Source organism: Hypanus sabinus, chromosome 12 (assembly GCF_030144855.1).
Source record: "Hypanus sabinus isolate sHypSab1 chromosome 12, sHypSab1.hap1, whole genome shotgun sequence".
In the NCBI taxonomy this organism is placed as follows: domain Eukaryota; kingdom Metazoa; phylum Chordata; class Chondrichthyes; order Myliobatiformes; family Dasyatidae; genus Hypanus; species Hypanus sabinus.
Genome location: NC_082717.1, coordinates 104,981,035 through 104,998,311, shown reverse-complemented (window position 1 = coordinate 104,998,311; position 17,277 = coordinate 104,981,035). Strand labels below are relative to the sequence as shown.

Here is a 17,277-nt window from a genome sequence, read left to right as displayed (position 1 = left end):
CCGAGCACCATCTCTGCCGAGCACTTCGACCCCGGCACCAGCCACCAAGCAACAGGCAAACAAATTAGTGAAATTTTCTCCAAAAATACGCTTATAATTCCTTGTTACTGTGATGCCAAAGTAAGTAAATTGGTTATGATGAAGAGTGTTTAAAAACTATATGACCTTCTACTTGTAGAATTACTTCCCAGCTTCACTCCCAAACTCAGTATCTGTCTACCCCCTGCAGTATACCTATCTCAGTTCACCTAACCATTACTTGTGCTTATCTGGCTTCTCTTGTTTGCACCTTTGCTGTTTGCAGGAGGTACTCTTTATGGTGATATGTTCCTCATTCCTATTATAATGACTTTTTCCCCCTGAATTCTCTGCTGAACTTGCCTATACTCATGGGCCCAAGCTTTGGCCTTCAATTAAGGCATTTTCTCAAGTCCTACCTTCATAGCTCATTTTACTATCTTATAACAACTATTGGAGCGACTTAATAATCCAGCCTGTAAATCTTTCTTAAAAGCTACATACACAAAATGCTGGAGGAACTCATCAGGCAGCATCTATGAAAATGAATAGATAGTTGACATTTTATGCTGAGACTCTTCTTCAGACTTTTGGTATCATCACAGTGAATCATTTTATGCCTTGTGTCTCCATTCTAATACGAAAAGAAAACTACTGTACGAGTTTGTCTAATCCTATTTTTTTCAATCTGTGTAACGTGTAGAAATGAACCCCATAATTGATTTTTGTGCTCCATTCTTAAACTGGGTTGCAGCTGTTCCTTTGTGATTCCTGTGTTACTCTGACATGTTAAGCCACTGTTTCCGAGGTGTAGGTGACCTAGTTTTTATCACTAAAATCTAATGTCTCACGGTCTATATTGTTTGCTTGCCAATTTCAAGCCTTTTTAATGCAGTTTCATTAATACCTTCCTGCTGTTTTGTTTCTCACTGTCATTGAGTTCTTTTTTTCCCAATTTCCCTTGTTCTATTTGCAATTCTCACATCTACATTTTAAGTTTGTTCCTGTGACCTCACCTTGGGCCTTTCTTAACATTTATCTGAATCTTTATTACATGAAAATCAACGTTGCTCATTGATCTCCATACATTTGCTACCTTGTGAGAAGATGGGGTGAGCAGGTAGGACCTTTTATCCCTGGGAAGGGGAACTAAAAGCTAGAGGGCATAGGTTTAAGGTGAAAGATTTAAAAGGGATGTGTGGGGCACCTTTAAGCAGAGAGCAGTGCACAGATGGAATGAGCTGTCAGAAGTAGTTGAGGCAGGCACAGTAACAACATTTAAAAGACATTTCAGTAAGTACATGGAGAGAGGGATATGGGCCAAACATGGGTTTATGCTTGGTGGATACAATGGTAACTTGTGAATAGGTTGTGCTGAAGGGTCTTTTTCTATGCTGTATTACTCTATAACTATCAACATTACTAAACAACATCTTTTTTACATTAATGCAAGAAATTTTGCAGATGCTGGACACCTAGGGCAACGCACGCAACATGCTGGAGGAACTCAGCAGATCAGGCAGCATCTATGGAAATCAATACAGTCAGTGTTTTGGAGCCTTCTTAAATCCTCTGACATTGTTCTGTTTTCTGGAGTCTGCTTCTGCACTTGGGGTATCCTTTGGTCGGTATCTCTGATTGTCATCTTTATTGCAGGGACAACTGATTTGATTTAAGATACAAAATTTCCTCTGGAAGAGCTTAGATCTTTTTCAGTGCAGCCAATAGAATCTCTATTCTCACCGATTCTTCCCCCTACCCATTGCTGGTTCAATGGGATTGATATAACTATTTAACGTGAGATAGAACTATTAAGGTATAAATAAGAACTCCCGGAGGACATGTTAAATGAAAGCTGTTTGCCTGTGGGAACAGGTGTTACCCTGGGACAGAATAACTGAGTTGATAAGCAGGTATCTGTGCATGCTGAGCTTTTGTTTATTCTTGCCAGTTTAATTTTGCACAAAAATGAAATTTTTCCATCTATGAAAGGCCCTTGTGCAGTAGTGACGTCCTTCCAAAACATGTAATTTGCGGGATATTGAGGAGAAACCATGAGAATTGAATGATGTCCCCTTATCAAAGATGTAGTGTGCAGTAAGCCTGTAGCAGTGTGACATGCAGTATTGTTCATCACAGAACTATTGAACAGTAATGACAGGGAGCCCAAACAATGGAGTTACACTATTTCAACGTTTGCTACAGTACTTTGCCTCTCGCTGCTCCAGTATTGTCCATTGCTTGCAAGTTTGTTGGATTTAGCTTTGATTTAGACACAAGAAAGCAGTGTCCATCATCGAAAAGCCCCTCACCATCCAGGCCATGCTCTCTTGCTGCTGCCATCAGGCGAGAGGTACCTTGCTCCAGCAGATTCAGGAACAGTTATTACCATTCAACTCCTGAACCAATTTGGATAACTTTGCTTACCTTGGCTCTGAACTGATTCACAAGGAGTCTACAGCTGGAAGTTCTCAGTATTATTTATTTATAATTTTTACACAAGAGTTTTCTTCTTTTTCATATTGGTTGTTTGTCAGTCTTTGGGTGTAGTTTTTATTGATTCTATTATATTTCTTCATTTTACTATGAATGCCTGCAGGTTAGGATATGCTGACATATATGTACTTCGATAATAAATTTTCTTTAAATTTTTTCTTTGATTTCTCAGAGCTATCTAAGTTGAGAAATACTGACATGATTTTAAACCAACAGAGAGGTAGACACATCATTTGAGGCACAAGGACTTGAGGCTGATTTGATTTGTCTGCTACATTTCCGAGTGAAAAATCAAAGTAAAAATCAGCTGCTGTACATATGAAATGAAAACGGGAAATGAGGGAAACATTCATCAGGTCAGGCGGTGCTTGTGGAAAGAAGAGCAGAGTTAATGTTTTGGTTCCAAGACCTTTTGTCAGGACCTGGAAGAGAGTTGACAATTTAATTTTCAGTAGCAGGGAAAGGAATATCTCTAGGATGGGACATAATGGGCTAATGTGGCAGTTAGGAGCGGATTATTTTGCTTTGTCTGCATTATTTTGTTTCTAATGGCAGGGCAGTGGGACATGCCCTTCACAACACCAGTGAAGCACAAATTGCTTTAAACTGCCACATTAATCATTTCCATCTCACTCTGTCAGAGATATTCCCTTACTAACCCCCATCTCTGCTATTGGAAACTAATTTGTTTTATTCTTTTTCCCAGTTCTGACTGATGATCTTGAACCCAAAGCATTAACTTTGTTTCTCCTTCCACAGGTGCTGCCTGCCTTGCAGAGTTGTTCCAGCCTTGCACTGAGTACAACAACTGACTAGGACTAAAGAGATGTGAGTACATTGTATGTCCTTCGTCAAGGAGACAACAGACCATTTCCCATTTCTCTGCAATGTCCTGTAACAACCTAAAGCCAGCTTGCCTCCCATAAGACTCGAGGATGCCAACTATGTTCCTTCACATCAGACACTTGATTCTTCCTTAATATTAGTGATTAAACTTATTAAGTAGGTGACAACTTTATTCAATATGAGATCAGCTTTAGATGTCTGAACTAAATTTAACCATTTTTATTGGATGGTTGGCTTCCCAGAGGTGCACCAGAGCTAGCAACAAGACATCCTTGTTATTCATCCCAGCAGCTTTGTTGGTCGCTAGACTGTTAAAAAAGTTTAGATGTGAACTCAACCACTCAGTAGTTCTCATGGCAGGGAGATATTGGCGGTTACTTCTAGATTTTACTCTTTACAATTAATTTATATTGAGTTGAGAAGCTGCTGTTTGCTTACCTAGAGGATGGGAGAGGATGATGCTATACTTAAAGCATCTGTACCTCAGCTGATCTCAACCTCTTTTTGCATCCTTACCCTCCAGCCTTGACATATTTTGGTTTTCATAATAATGCCTGTACTTAAAATTCTAAATCCTGTCACTGCAACCATCTCAAACCATATCTTATTCATGATGAAATATTGTTTCCCAAGGGAACCATCCCATTTGTCCCATTTTCCTTCTCATTATCTCCCTGTACACTAGCTTTTTTTTCATGTACAGTGGCCCATAAGACCAAAATGTACTGGTCCTGATGCTCCCTAATTAACTGGAATCCACTGTATATGAGGGAGAAAAAGCTGGTGAAGAGGGAGAGTTTGAGTTTCTGTCCTCATGCTCCTGTTACCTCCTTCCTGATGGTGGCAATGAGAAGAGGGACCATCTTAAAATGTGGAAGCCCCATGCAGGTAGCACCAAGGGCAATCTTGCAAGCCTTCTTTGGACTTCACGCTTCTGTGTAAATTTGATATTCTTCACCCAGCTAGTAGTAGCAAGGATCAAGACATATTATTAGAATATGTATTCAGATTCATCTTCTCCAGACAGTCACGAAACAAAACCATGGAAGCCGTTCAAAGAAAAATATCAACCCCTCCCATGTACAAACAATAAACAGATTGCACAAACGACAGCAAGAACATCAACCTCCTCATGCACAAACAAATTGTTCAGATGGCAACAAGAACATCAAACCTCAAACACCCCTGCACAAAAAAAAAAGAAATTGCGCAAATGACAACAAGAAATAACAGGCGAAAACACAAAACTGAAAGACTCCAAGAGAACCAATCCATAAATCAGACCCAGAACTTCAGTAACATCCTCCGACAATATTGCGAGAGAGAGAGAGAGAGCTCACCCGGATGAGGGGGCCTTACCTCAAGCAAGCGAGAGACCGTCACATGTAGCCTCCATCGTCTGGCAGCAGCGAGCAAGAGCTAACATGGCACTGAACACTTGCTTGCCTTCCACATTCACCTCAGTGTCTCGATCTCCCAAAAGCTCGGCAAAAATGGAGTCAATGATGGGCTTGTACCTCATCTCTCAGTTTCCAGGCCTTGTGGCAATATATTCAGCTGTGTAAGTTCCAATTCATGTACACTCTTGCTTCTCCACTGGGGCAATCCTCTAACTCTACCATTTGTTTGGCTATCTTAATTTTTTGTAAGGAGGCTGAACAATGGCACAGGTAGTATGGTTGCTGTCTCAGTCAATCCTGTCCTTGGGTGCAGTCTGTGTGGAGTATGCATGCTCTCCATGTGACTGCATGGATTCCAGTTTCCTCCCACATCAGAGGTTTGCAGGTGGGTAGGTTAATTGGCCACTGTAAGTTGCCTCTGACATGAAGGAGAGTTGGAGAATTCATGGGGATTTGAATAAAGGGAGAATAAAAATTGGGATTACATAGGATTGATGTAAGTCAATTGCTAATGGTTCACATTGACTTGATGGGCTGAAGGGCCTATTTCTGTACTGTATGGTCCAATAAGTGTACAGCTTTGTTTAACACAGTTGAAAAGTGTATTGAGATGCTGTGTTAACAACGCTGAATTAATTGCATTAGTTTTGTTCCCAGCTACTTCAATTAGCTGCTGTTACTAAGAGTATTAGTTTAGGGATTCATTAAAATATTGTAAGGGGCTAAAATGTAAAGTGCAAAAGATGTTGAAGGAACTCAGTGAGTCAGGCAGCATCTGTGGAGGGAACCAGACAGCTGATGTCTTGGGTCGAGACCCTTTATCAGGGTTGCAAAGGAGGAGGGGAAATGTGGTGGGGAAGGGTGGAATATGAACTGACGGGTGAGGAAGGGCAAGAGTGAGGATCATGTATGAAGCTTGGAGGTGATAGATGGAAGTGACAAGGGCTGAAGAAGATGGAATTTGAGAGGCAATGATAGTGGATCATGGAATAACAGGAAGATAAAGACATATATGCAGAATTAGTGCATTTGGGCCATCAGGTCTGCTTTGCCATTTCAACGTGGCTAATCCATTTCTCTCTCAATTCCATTCTACTGCCTTCTCTCAATAACCTTTCATGCCCTGACTAATCAATAACCTATCAACCTCGGCCTTAAATGTACCCAGTGAGCTGGCCTCCACAGCAGCCTGTGGCAGCAAATTCCACAGATTCACCACCCTCTGGCTAAAGAAAATCCCTCCTTATCTCTTCTAAACGGACATCTCTCTCTTTTGAGGCTGTGGAGTGGTGCTCCTCAAATCTGTGTCTAGCTTTAACTTGGTAGTGGAAAGGGCTGTGGACAGACTTGTTGGTGTGGGAATGAGAAATGGAATTAAAATGGCTGGCCACCAGAAAATCCCAGATGAAGCCAATAGATCAATGAAACAATTCCCTGCCGCCGCTCCCCCCCCCCCCCCCCCCCCAAAATCTGTGTTGCACCTCACCGATATAAGAGGAGACCGCCACTGGGAGCTCTGGATGAAATGAACAGCTACTGAAGATTTGGGAAAGCTGCTTCTTAGTATCTCTTCTGTATAGCGATATTTAACAATCCTAGAACAGCTGGCTTGCTTTCGTGTAATGGCTTCAGCCTAAAGATCAGAGGCTTCCCTGTGGAAGACAGGGCAGTAAGCCAAGGAAGAGACACTTGGACAGATGAATGAAAATCTTGGCCAAAATACTGGACTTTTAATGTTAATTTGAGGAATTTGTCAATTGAAGGTAAAGTCAGTTGCAGTGCCTAAGTTATCAAAATAAACTTTGCACTGGAATTAGTTGGGACCAGTTTAAACCTGATTGATTCTTACTGGTACATTTTCCAGTGAACCACTGGCTTTTATCCCTCATGAGTTTCAAAATACCAGATGTAGTAAGCATGTTTTTTTTTAAAAAAAGCTATAGAATGATGAATAATTCAACCAAAATTCAGTAGTTTTGATAGCAGGGAGGTTTCTTGCTGCAGAATAGTTAATTTCCTTGGTCATTGGGAATGACATTCCACAGGCACAGATCAAAGGGATCTGTGGAAAACTAAGGGAATGACAGCTGGAATCTTCAATAACAATGTACTGTTTTCAGGTGTCTTTATTGTCCAGATGTTATAGAGATGAGCAGAGGAGAGAGCGTCCACTGTAGACCTGTTTCAGTGTTAAGCTAATAGCAATGTATCAACATTGTCTGTGAGGCAGGAGATAATGCACGCTTTGACCAGCTTAAAACACTTTATAATGATAGATGTCAGAACCAGTGGGGGGGGGGGGGGGGTGTTGTGGGAGTATTCTTAAGGCACGTTACATTGTTTTTCTTGGGTACCAGCATGATAGTGGTTTTCTTAGAGCAGGTGTGAACCTCAGACTGTAAACATTAAATATGTCTGCAGATACTCCCACCAGCTGATCTACGCAGCATTTAAGCTCACGTCCAGGGACATTATCCACAGGTTCACTCTCCAGAAGACCGATCTTGTGTCTGCATTGGTAACTGTTGGAGGCTGTTGGGGTTGGGTAGTGATCTCCTTTCTCTTCAAAACGTGTAGAATGTGTTGAGGTCATTGGGAAGATGTATTGCTTTTGGTGATGCTATTTGACTTTGTTTTGCACCTCCACTGTAGCATGTAAGCTCCGTCACAACTGTTGAGGTTTGATCTGGGACTCTATTTTGGATTGCTACTATCCCTAGGCATCCCTGATGGTTTTATAGTCCCTGATAGTAATGCCTGCACTGTTTTGTGCACTTTATGCAGTCCTGAAAAGGTCTGTAGTCTAGTGTAGTTGGTTTTTTGCCTCTTTTTTACGTAGTTCAGTCTAGTTTTTGTACTGTGTCATGTAACACCATGGTCCTGAAAAACGTTGTCTCATTTTTACTATGTACTGTACATAGCAGTTATGGTTGAAATGACAATAAAAGTGACTTATTGAAATTGTACATCAATTTCTCCTATAGGTCAAACTCACCTAATTGAATGCTGCAGTCTTACACTTAAGCAGGGAGTTAATCTCCTTGTTCATCCACAGTTTTCTGGTTTGGGAACACCCGGATTGTCCTCTTTGGTACACAGTCCTCAACATACTTGCTGATGGTGGTGACGTAACTCATTTAGGCTGGCAGCTGTGTCTTTGAATGTGTGCCAGTACTGTAGGTGATGAATAAAGGCTGATTATACAGTCTTTATTCCTCTTTCCCGATAATGATTTTGCAAATATTTGTATGGGGATCTGTATTGTGTGGCCATGAAGCAGCTCCAACTGGCAGCCGTGATGAAGAATTCCCACTGCACCTCGGGAATTAAATGAAGCTTCAGATTTTAAACTGGTGTAAACCTTTTGTAGATAGTGTAATGATAAGGACTTGCTCACCTTTAAATAAAAACTATGCTGCAATATCACAACTATTAAACATGAGAAAATCTGCAGATGCTGGAAATCCGAAGTACACAGGAAATATTGGAGGAACTTTTCCGTGTTTACTCTTTTCTGTGGATGTTGCCTGGTCTGCTGAGTTCCTGCAGCATTTTGTGTGTGTTATATCACAATTACTAAACGTTATTATTTAAAAAATGCAGTTTTGAAATAATTGTAGGAAGAAATTTGTGTGCATGACTTTGTAAAGGTCTATGAGGTATTTGGTGTTTTGGCTTTTTTGTTGTTTTTTTAAAAAAAAAGTCAGTGATATAGGTGAAGTTCCTTGCAAGACAAGTGCCAAAAAAATTGAAGTTTGTGTCAATTAGGTGATTGCAAAAAGATTTTCTCTATTAGATGTTAAGTGCTATGAGAAGAACAGATCAACATGAGGAGAGGGTGAACTTGTGGATTTGTGCATTTTTGCTTTGAATACAGCAGAGATTAGGGTTGATTTAATGATTACAGTGCTGATGGTCTTTCCATCATAATTACTGCTATGTCTAAGGCATTGTGATGCATCTGGTTCAACTGTAGTGGTTTGAATGTTATAGAATAATTTTGAGTTTGCGTTCTTCTATGTAGCCTGACTCACATTGCATCAGAGTATTTATTTATTGAGATACAGTAGGGAATAGGCCCTTACAACACCCGATTTAACCTTGGCCTAATCATGGGACATTTTAACAATAATCAATTAACCCATCAACCAGTATGTCTTTGTACTGAGGGAGGAAACCAGAGCGCACAGAGGAAACACGTGGTCATGGGGAGAACGTACAAACTTTGAGGGAGTCGAACCCTGGTCCCTGGTACTGAAATGTATTGTGCTAACCACTACGCTACTGTGCCGTCCTCATGTGGACTTTGTATTGGCTTCTACAGCCACCTGAGGACCCACTAATAGATAACCCCTTAAGGAGAATATCATACTCAATTTGAGTGGTTGCACTACTACTCATTTGATGAGGCCATGTTTGTCTGACGAAGTTGCTCTTACAGCATCGAAATAACAAGTTAATATGTGTTTGAAAGCTCTTTAACTTTGCCCATACAAATATTTAGAATTACTACCGCCCTCAAGACTGTGGTTCTATCCTCTTGCACATTTGCAGTCATTGTTTTTTGCAGCCCAAAAGCATTCGCATGGTTCGTGTCAACTTGTTGGAAGAAGTCTTTGGAGAGGGCAGTGACTAATTTGCTTTATTCTTTTATGTCATCAGATATCAACTTTCAGTCTGAGAGATTGTCTTGCTGTTTGTTTTGACAATTTCAATGTACAAATCTCAGGACAATTATAAGAACTGTAACTGTGCTGTTTGTAGAAAATCGATGTCCCAAGTGAAGCTCAAAGTAATTTTGTTTTCGAAGTCCATATATATCACCACATACAATCCTGAGATTCATTTTCTTGTGGGCATTCACAGTAAGTATAAGAAACACAATGGAATCAGTGAAAGACCACACCCAACAAGGTGGATAAACAACCAATGTGCAAAAGACAGCAAACTGTACAAATACAAAAAGAAAAAGGTAACAATAATGATGATAATAAATTAGTGTGAAGAGAATGAGACGAAGAGTCCTTGAAGGTGAGTCTGTAAGTTGTGGGAACAGTTCAGTGTTGGGCGAGTGAAGTTATCCCCTCTGGTTCCAGAGCCTGATGACTGAGGGGTAATAACTTTTTTTAAAATATGGTGGTGGGGATTCTGCGGCTTCTGTCCCACCTTCCTGATGCAGCAGCAAAAAGAGAGCATGGCCTGGATTGTGGAAGTACTTGATGATGGCTGCTACTTCTATGCAATAGCGCTCTGTGTAGATGTGTTCAGTGGTGGGGAGAGCTTTATCTGTGATGGACTGAGCCATATCCACTACTTTTCCATTCAAGGGCTTTAGTGTTTCCATACTAGACCACGATTAGGTGCCATCCGATCTACTTACCGAGAGAATTCTCTTCTGTGATCCTGACTGCAGTTTACACACTGTCAAAGACAGATGTTGGTTGGAGGAGTAAAATTTTTCCCCATTCATCTATTTGCTTTCTGTTTTCCTCAGCAATATGGTGTTTCCATGTTCTGAAGGTTGTTAACAGTTAATGGTGTTACGTTCCCCGTAACTGGGTCACTTACCAGCAAAGATAGAGGTCCGTTGAAGTCTGATGGTACTATTTTTAATGGTATTTATTGATAAAAATACACAAAAATAATATCAATTCAAACCTACATATAATATACGTCGTCAATACTAAATCTAAAAGCGCGGGTATAATAATAATCAATAAGAAATAGCTCTATCGTTGTCTAGGGGATAATGTATTGTCCGATGGAAATATAAAAGTCACTCAAGTACATTCAAGCTGCAGCTTTTGGTTGGAGAGAGAAACGGATTAAAACTTGCCCATTCCTTTTATGACGTCGATCCTTCAAGAGTTGTTGGGGCTGATTTATCCTTTGTTGTTAGCTAAAGCCGTTCTTCCGTGGCAAGGGCCACCAATTCCAAGGCAAATGGAAAAGGACGCATGTGGCTTTCCACTGGCTTTCGTTATTATGCTGTTACAGGATTTGTAGTGTTTCTTCTGGTGCGTCTGAAGGGGCAGTTCCCCAGACCCTCTTTTATCCTGACTCACAGGGTCTCAGATGTCAATCAGGTTGGGATGATGCAATCCCTCCACCCCCCCCCCCCTCGGTTCATTGCCTGGGGGCTTCGATGAATAGTACAGTACTCAATACACAACTCCATCTCCAAGAGATAATGGCCGTTAACCGTGGCTTTGTCTCTCGGAGGCCCAGGACACATTCCAAACGTTGAGGAATCTGCGTGTCTCTCTCTCATTTCCTGGGTCTCCTGACCCAAATCAATAGCGATTCTCAAAAAGGAGGGGGCCACAGGCGTAACAGTGGTAATTTCAATCTTAAACTTTCAGAATGTTTGATGTCCTCTTTAATGTGATCTGAATGTCCTCTCCTTCTCCACAACTGTCAATTGCTTCTCATTTTCCAGTTCAGAAGGATTGTTGTGTCAGTGATTTTTAGCATTATACACTGGGGGAACTGGTGACCTGCCCTCATTCGGGAAAGGTGGTGGTGAAGGAATAATGAGGGTTTGATTTGTCAAGAGGGGTTGTGCAAAATGAATGGCATCATATTTGGTACATGTTACTTCTCTGCCAGATGTTCACCTCAAGGACTTCAATGCAGTTATAGGTTGAGATTATAGGTATTAGATCATACGACATGAGGCAGAGTTAGGCCCTTTGACCCACTGAGTCACTTGATTATGGCTGATTTATTATCCCTCTCAACCACATCTTCCTGCCTTCTCCACATAAATTTTGACACCCTTTCTAAATAAGAACACATCGATCTCTGCTTCAAATATACCCACAGCTGCTGTGGCAATGAACCTTAGATTCACCACCCTCTAGCTAAGCAAATTCCTCCTGATCTCTGTTCCAAAGGGATGTGTCTCTATTCTGAGGCTGTGCCCTGTAATGCATTAGAATGTTCAGATGCCACAGCAGCTATGTACTTTTAAACGCAAGTGTTTCTGCAGATGTTGGCAATCCAGAGCCAACACTGACACGACACTGGTGTCTGAGGTGTAGGGTGGGTTTTATCCTGTGGATTTCCTCTAACGTCCTTTCAATATTTATTTAGATGGATGCTGGGTAAATTATAGGAGGGGTCATGAATAAAAAGTTAGAGGAGTGGGGGGGGGGTCACATACAAAGGCTGTGTATAGTTGGTTTCAATGGGCTATTGTGAGGAAAGGTCCGTCAAATTCTATATACATTTCTTTCCTGGGATATACTTGATTGCCAAAAATGATCTGTGTTGGCCTTTTGTGAGATGTGTCTGCAATACACAATGGCCATTGAAGCTCCTGCAGTCAAATGCCACTGCCCAGTTGTGCCCTTACTGATGTCATGTTTGTCACAGCAAGCTGTCAGACTTTGAAGAATGGACTTTCCCATGTCAGAGTTAGTAATCTCTACTGTGCGGCAGCACAGTAGCGTAGTGGTTAGCATGGTCCTTTACCAGCTACTTAGGTTCACTTCCTGCTGCTGTCGATAAAGAGTTTGTACGCTCTCCCCATGACTGTATGATTTTCCTCTGGGTGCTGCAGTTTCCTCCTATAGTCCAAAGATATACCAGTTAATAGGTTAATTGGTCATTGTAAATTGTTCTGTGATTAGGCTGGGGTTCAATCACAAGTTGCTGGGTGGCACAGTTTGAAGGGCTGGAAGGTCCTATTCCATGTTGTAGCTTAGTAGCTAAATAAATAACCTTAGGTTATCATAATGTTAGAGCAGGTTAAAAGGTTGCACAACATCATGGGCTGATAGCACAATACAGGCCTATTACGTTCTATGTAAACTCAGCAGGTCAAGCAGTTTCTATTGAGGGGGGTGGGAAAGTTGGCTCGAGACATCAACCGTTTATTGCCCTCCAGAGATAGTGCCCGACCTGCTGAACTCCTCCTGCTCTGTAATTTGAAGTGCAATGATTGAAATGAAGTTGGAAATGTAACAGCCGCTTTTCACCCAGTGGAATCTCACTAACAGTGATGTGATATACACTCAGTGGCCCCTTTATTAGATACCTCCTGTGGTTTTTACTGTTGCAGCCCATTCACTTTAAGGTTTGACGTGTGCATTCAGTGATGCTGTCCTACACAGCACTGTAGTAGCGTGTGGTTATTTGAGATGTTGTCGCCTTCGAAAGTAGCAAGATATCAACTGTTTCTGAAATACTCAAATCACTCCATCTGGCACCAACAATCGTTCTGCAGTTAAGGTCACTTAGGTCACATTTCTTCCCCATTCTGATGTTTGGTCTGAACAACCAGTGAACCTCGAGCCAGTCCGCATGCTTTTATGCATCGAGGTGCTGCCACATGATTGGCTGATTACAGATGTACCTAATAAAGTGACCACTGACTGTATAAGTTTTGCTGAGGGATAAACATTAGCTACAGCATCTTGGAAAGCTCTTCATAGTCCCTTGAAACAGAACCATAGGATTGTAATGTACATGATAGTGCAGAGTACCTGAGTTGCGAAATAGTGCTGAACTGAAATAGGAGTTTGGATGGATGTGAACCTGCACTCTGAATTTAGTCTGGCTAAATAAACTCTGAACTTTTCCTTAAAAGTTTGAAACTCACATTACGGGGAGGAGAATGGACAAAAAATTTGTGAGGGAGAGACTTGTCTTGTGCGGTAACCCAGAACTGTTTCAGTTCATCCCCAGGTTGTACATGTGACAGATGGCAGCATTATTTGAGTTTGTGAAGATCTACAATAAATATTGCAGTATCTAATTACAGAATTAAATGCTTTGTATACAGGCTCAAACTGCTCCATCAGAATGATGTAGAGTATTGAAAAGTACTGATCTCTGCTGTCACAATTTATCTGCATTTTCTGTTGATACATTCAACTTGGAAAGCTAACATGGAGAAAGTCTTTTGAAAAAGGAGCAGGTGTTTCCATAAACCCAAGGTGGTATTAGATTTTTGACATATTTTGTCCCACACTTTGGTTTCACCCTGCTTGTATAAATGGATCATGTAGTGTTGTTGTTTTGCTGCATCATGTGTCTGAAAGTCATTTGACTGCTGTATTGCTTGTGCTCCATGGAAGAAATTTGTGATGAAAGATCCTGATGAAGGGTCTCAGCCTGATTTGTCAACTCTTTATTCTTCTCCATAGAGGCTGCCTGACCTGCTGAGTTCTTCCAGCATTTTGAGTGTGTTACTCTGGATTTCCAGCATCTGCAGAATCTTGTGTTTAAGAAATTTGTGGAAAATGTCATTTTGTAATCAGCTATGTCCTGTACCTTTTCCCATGTAGCTTTGCTTCAGCCCATGGGGGATCCAAGAGGAGCAGAATTTGATTTGTTGTGGAGTCACATTGTTTCAAGTTAGTTTTTATTTAGTTTAACAGAATTGCCATAAGTACGCAGCAGAAACTAATAGATTGGATGTCTTACAATTACAGAGTGGCTGCATGTCCAAGTTATTGCATTTATAACATGATCTCCTTTGCTTGAAAATTTGGAAGTGAAATGTTTTGCTGTATTAATGTTTACAAAATATTTTTCAAAATACCACTAAATACATGATAGAAGAGGATAGAGGGGATAGGTAGTTGAGAAATTCATCTTAACTTTTGTAAAAGTTGGGTATTCTTTAGAAAATGGTGGTTAATCTAGAACAGTTCTTGTTTCACATCAGGCACTCCTTCCCAAATGTTCCTCCAGAACATCGACTGCATCATGTCTGCTTCCTGCACTTGTCCAAAATGTTAGCAGTTTTGCAAACAACTTCCCTGCCCACATTAATTTATTCCGGAGGTTGCCAACCTGAAGCTCACAGACCCATCGGTTAATGGTAGGGGTCCATGGCATAAAAAAAATGTTGGGAACCCGTGATCTAGACTATCTGATGATTTTCATTTCCTGGATGACTCTGCCTCCATCCCAGCAGAAAGACACCTCTGAAGTCTTGTTTAAAAACTCACATAGTATCAAAATAGGTAAGTTTTCACAACATTGTACACAGCTCTTGTTGGGTCTTATCTGGTATATTCTTTAGAGCACTAAGTTTTAGCATGGATATCACACAACTGGAGAAGGTGTATTATATCCAGAATGAAATTGGGCATGACTCATTTGAGTTAGAGTAATGAAGAAGAAATTGCCTTAAAAGGAGGTTCTTTGGGTGATTTCTGTGTTGCTCATGGTATTCTGGGTCTAGAGCCACATGTAGTCCAGATTGAGAAGGAGTGCTAAGATGGCTATAACAGTAATCCAATAGTTTTGTAGTTGCTATCGCTGGCCTTTGTTATTTTTAACCACTTCAACTTTATTTTAATTAATTGAGTTTAATTTTTCAAACTGAAATCTGGATCCACAGTGGAGCTTTGAAAGTGCTTTATGGTATTCCTGTAACCTGTAATAGAACTTGTAGATTTAAAATGGTTCATAAAAGAACTAGAGGGAAATGAGCTTCCTCTTCCCTTCACTTATTATTAAGATAAAATCTATTTTATGAAACGATGGTGAAGATGATTGCAGATGAATTTTCAATCAGTTGGATGTGAGCCATGGACTTTGTCATAAGGCATGGAGATATGTCTTTTTGAGTGTAGGAGAAGAATGACCTTGTGCATGTTTATCTATTTACATGGATAAAGTGAATGGCCTTAGTCTTTTTCTGAGGCTGGGGGAGACAACAGCTAGAGGGCACAAGATTAAAATAAGAGGGGAATGATTTGAGAGACAACTTTTTCCACACAAAAGTTGTTGGTATGCAGAATGAGCTGCCCGAAGGAGTGGTGGAGGTGGGTATAATTTCAAAGTCTGACACTTAAACAGGAACATGCCAATAAACAAGATATTGGCAAGAAGTTGGATATTTAGATGGTGTGGCGACCCACTTTCTGCGCAGGCGAACCGGCTCACAAGTAGCCAGCACGTGGGGGGAGACTTTGGTAATGCACCTCTGACGTCATTTCCACCCAGAGAGGGCGTGTGCTAGGGATTTAAATGCCAGCGCCGCGAAGTTTGAATAAACTATTCTTGAAACGACTTACTGACTGTGTGTTGTTATTTCAGCGCTGTCTGACCTAGGCTGTGAGGCTGTGGTTTAATTTCTTTTTATTATTTTTTACGATAGACTGCACTGAGCTCTGAGGTATGTCAGTGCTTTTGAGATGGTCTTGTACCCTTCCCCAGCTTTGTGCTTCTCTATTATCATTTCCCTGACTTGTCTTGAATGCTCTTTTGTCTTCATTTTGATTTGATCTGTGGAAAATCTACCATTCTGCTAGACCTTGCTGAGAGAAGGGATATTCAGGTGATTTATAAATTGGGTGAGTTGGTTAAGGTAACTTACAGTATTGCATCAGAGAAAGTGTAGTAATTACATAGGGGATGAATTCTTGTTCAGTCTCACAATTTTGGTTTTTAATTTGCTGAAGGTTTTGGAAATTTCTTTTGATTTGACATGTTACACAATGTTTTGTGGATTAGCTCAGAAATGCTGCTTCAATATATTTTAAATTTAGAAAATGAGACAATAAAATGTGAAAATAGTTGTGAGAGCTGAATACTTTTTCAAGACACTACAGCACAATACAGACCCTTCAGCCCACAATGCTGCGCTGAACATGTACTTAGTTTAGAAATTACCTAGGGTTACCCATAACCCTATATTTTTCTAAGCTCCAGGTACCTATCTGGGAGTCCCTTAAAAGACCCTATCGAATCTGTCTCCACCACCATCGCTGGCCCCCCATTCCATGCACTCACCACTCTCTGCGTTAAAAAACAACAACACCTTACCCCAGACATCTCTGTACCTACTTCCAGGCACCTTAGAACTGTGCCCTCTTGTGTTAGCCATTTCAGCCCTGGGAAAAAGCCTCTGACTATCCACACGATCAATGTCTCTCAAAGTGGTATGTTAAATAAGTAGTCCAATGAAAAGTAACTGGTGCACAGTAAGCGAGTAGCTCATTAGTTTATTTATGATGAAACTAGTTTTCACTTGTGGTTGGTAAGTAGTTCTGTGTGGATGGGTGTAACTCTCTAGAAACTTTAACATGGCAGAATTTTCTCAACACTTGAAATTGCAGTACATCTACATTTGTTGGTAAAATTCTGGATTTTGCACACTCAGATTTGGAATATATCTAGAGATATGTTTGTTCACATGTAACGAAGTGATGGGAGGTGATGAACTAAATGGGTTGATGAGAATTATTTTTCTGTAGAAGTTGGTAAAACATAGGCTGGATTTTCATTGTGACTATATTTGTATGTTGACACTGTAGAATGGCATTTTCTACCTAATGGACTTGCACTTTAAAGTGAAAGGATGTGGTTGATTTTTTTTTTGTTTAAACATTGTTTTCATTGCAGCTTTGGATAGAACAGCAGCCCAAAATGACTGCGGTGTTAAGAGTAAATGGAGTTGTGAAGATACAGAGAAAGAGGACCACCCTGTGAATTTGGAAAAAGAGTAAGGATGTTTTTCATGTTATAAATAATTGGTCTATTTTTAATAATGCAT

At 40.6% G+C, this 17,277-nt stretch overlaps 1 protein-coding gene across 7 annotated transcripts in view; it reads left to right on the top strand.

Moving 5' to 3' along the window:
• The window catches only part of senp6a (SUMO specific peptidase 6a), a 155,995-nt gene that overhangs the window by 9,794 nt on the left and 128,924 nt on the right, over nucleotides 1–17,277 (top strand). For 6 of the 7 annotated variants that reach the window (XM_059986613.1, XM_059986619.1, XM_059986614.1 and 3 more), the window contains exon 2: nucleotides 17,127–17,226. In XM_059986613.1, coding sequence (XP_059842596.1) covers nucleotides 17,127–17,226 — 100 coding nt within the window. Of the gene's footprint in view, nucleotides 1–3,273; nucleotides 3,343–17,126; nucleotides 17,227–17,277 lie in introns of all 7 variants that reach the window. The other variant, XM_059986618.1, reaches the window with a different exon arrangement.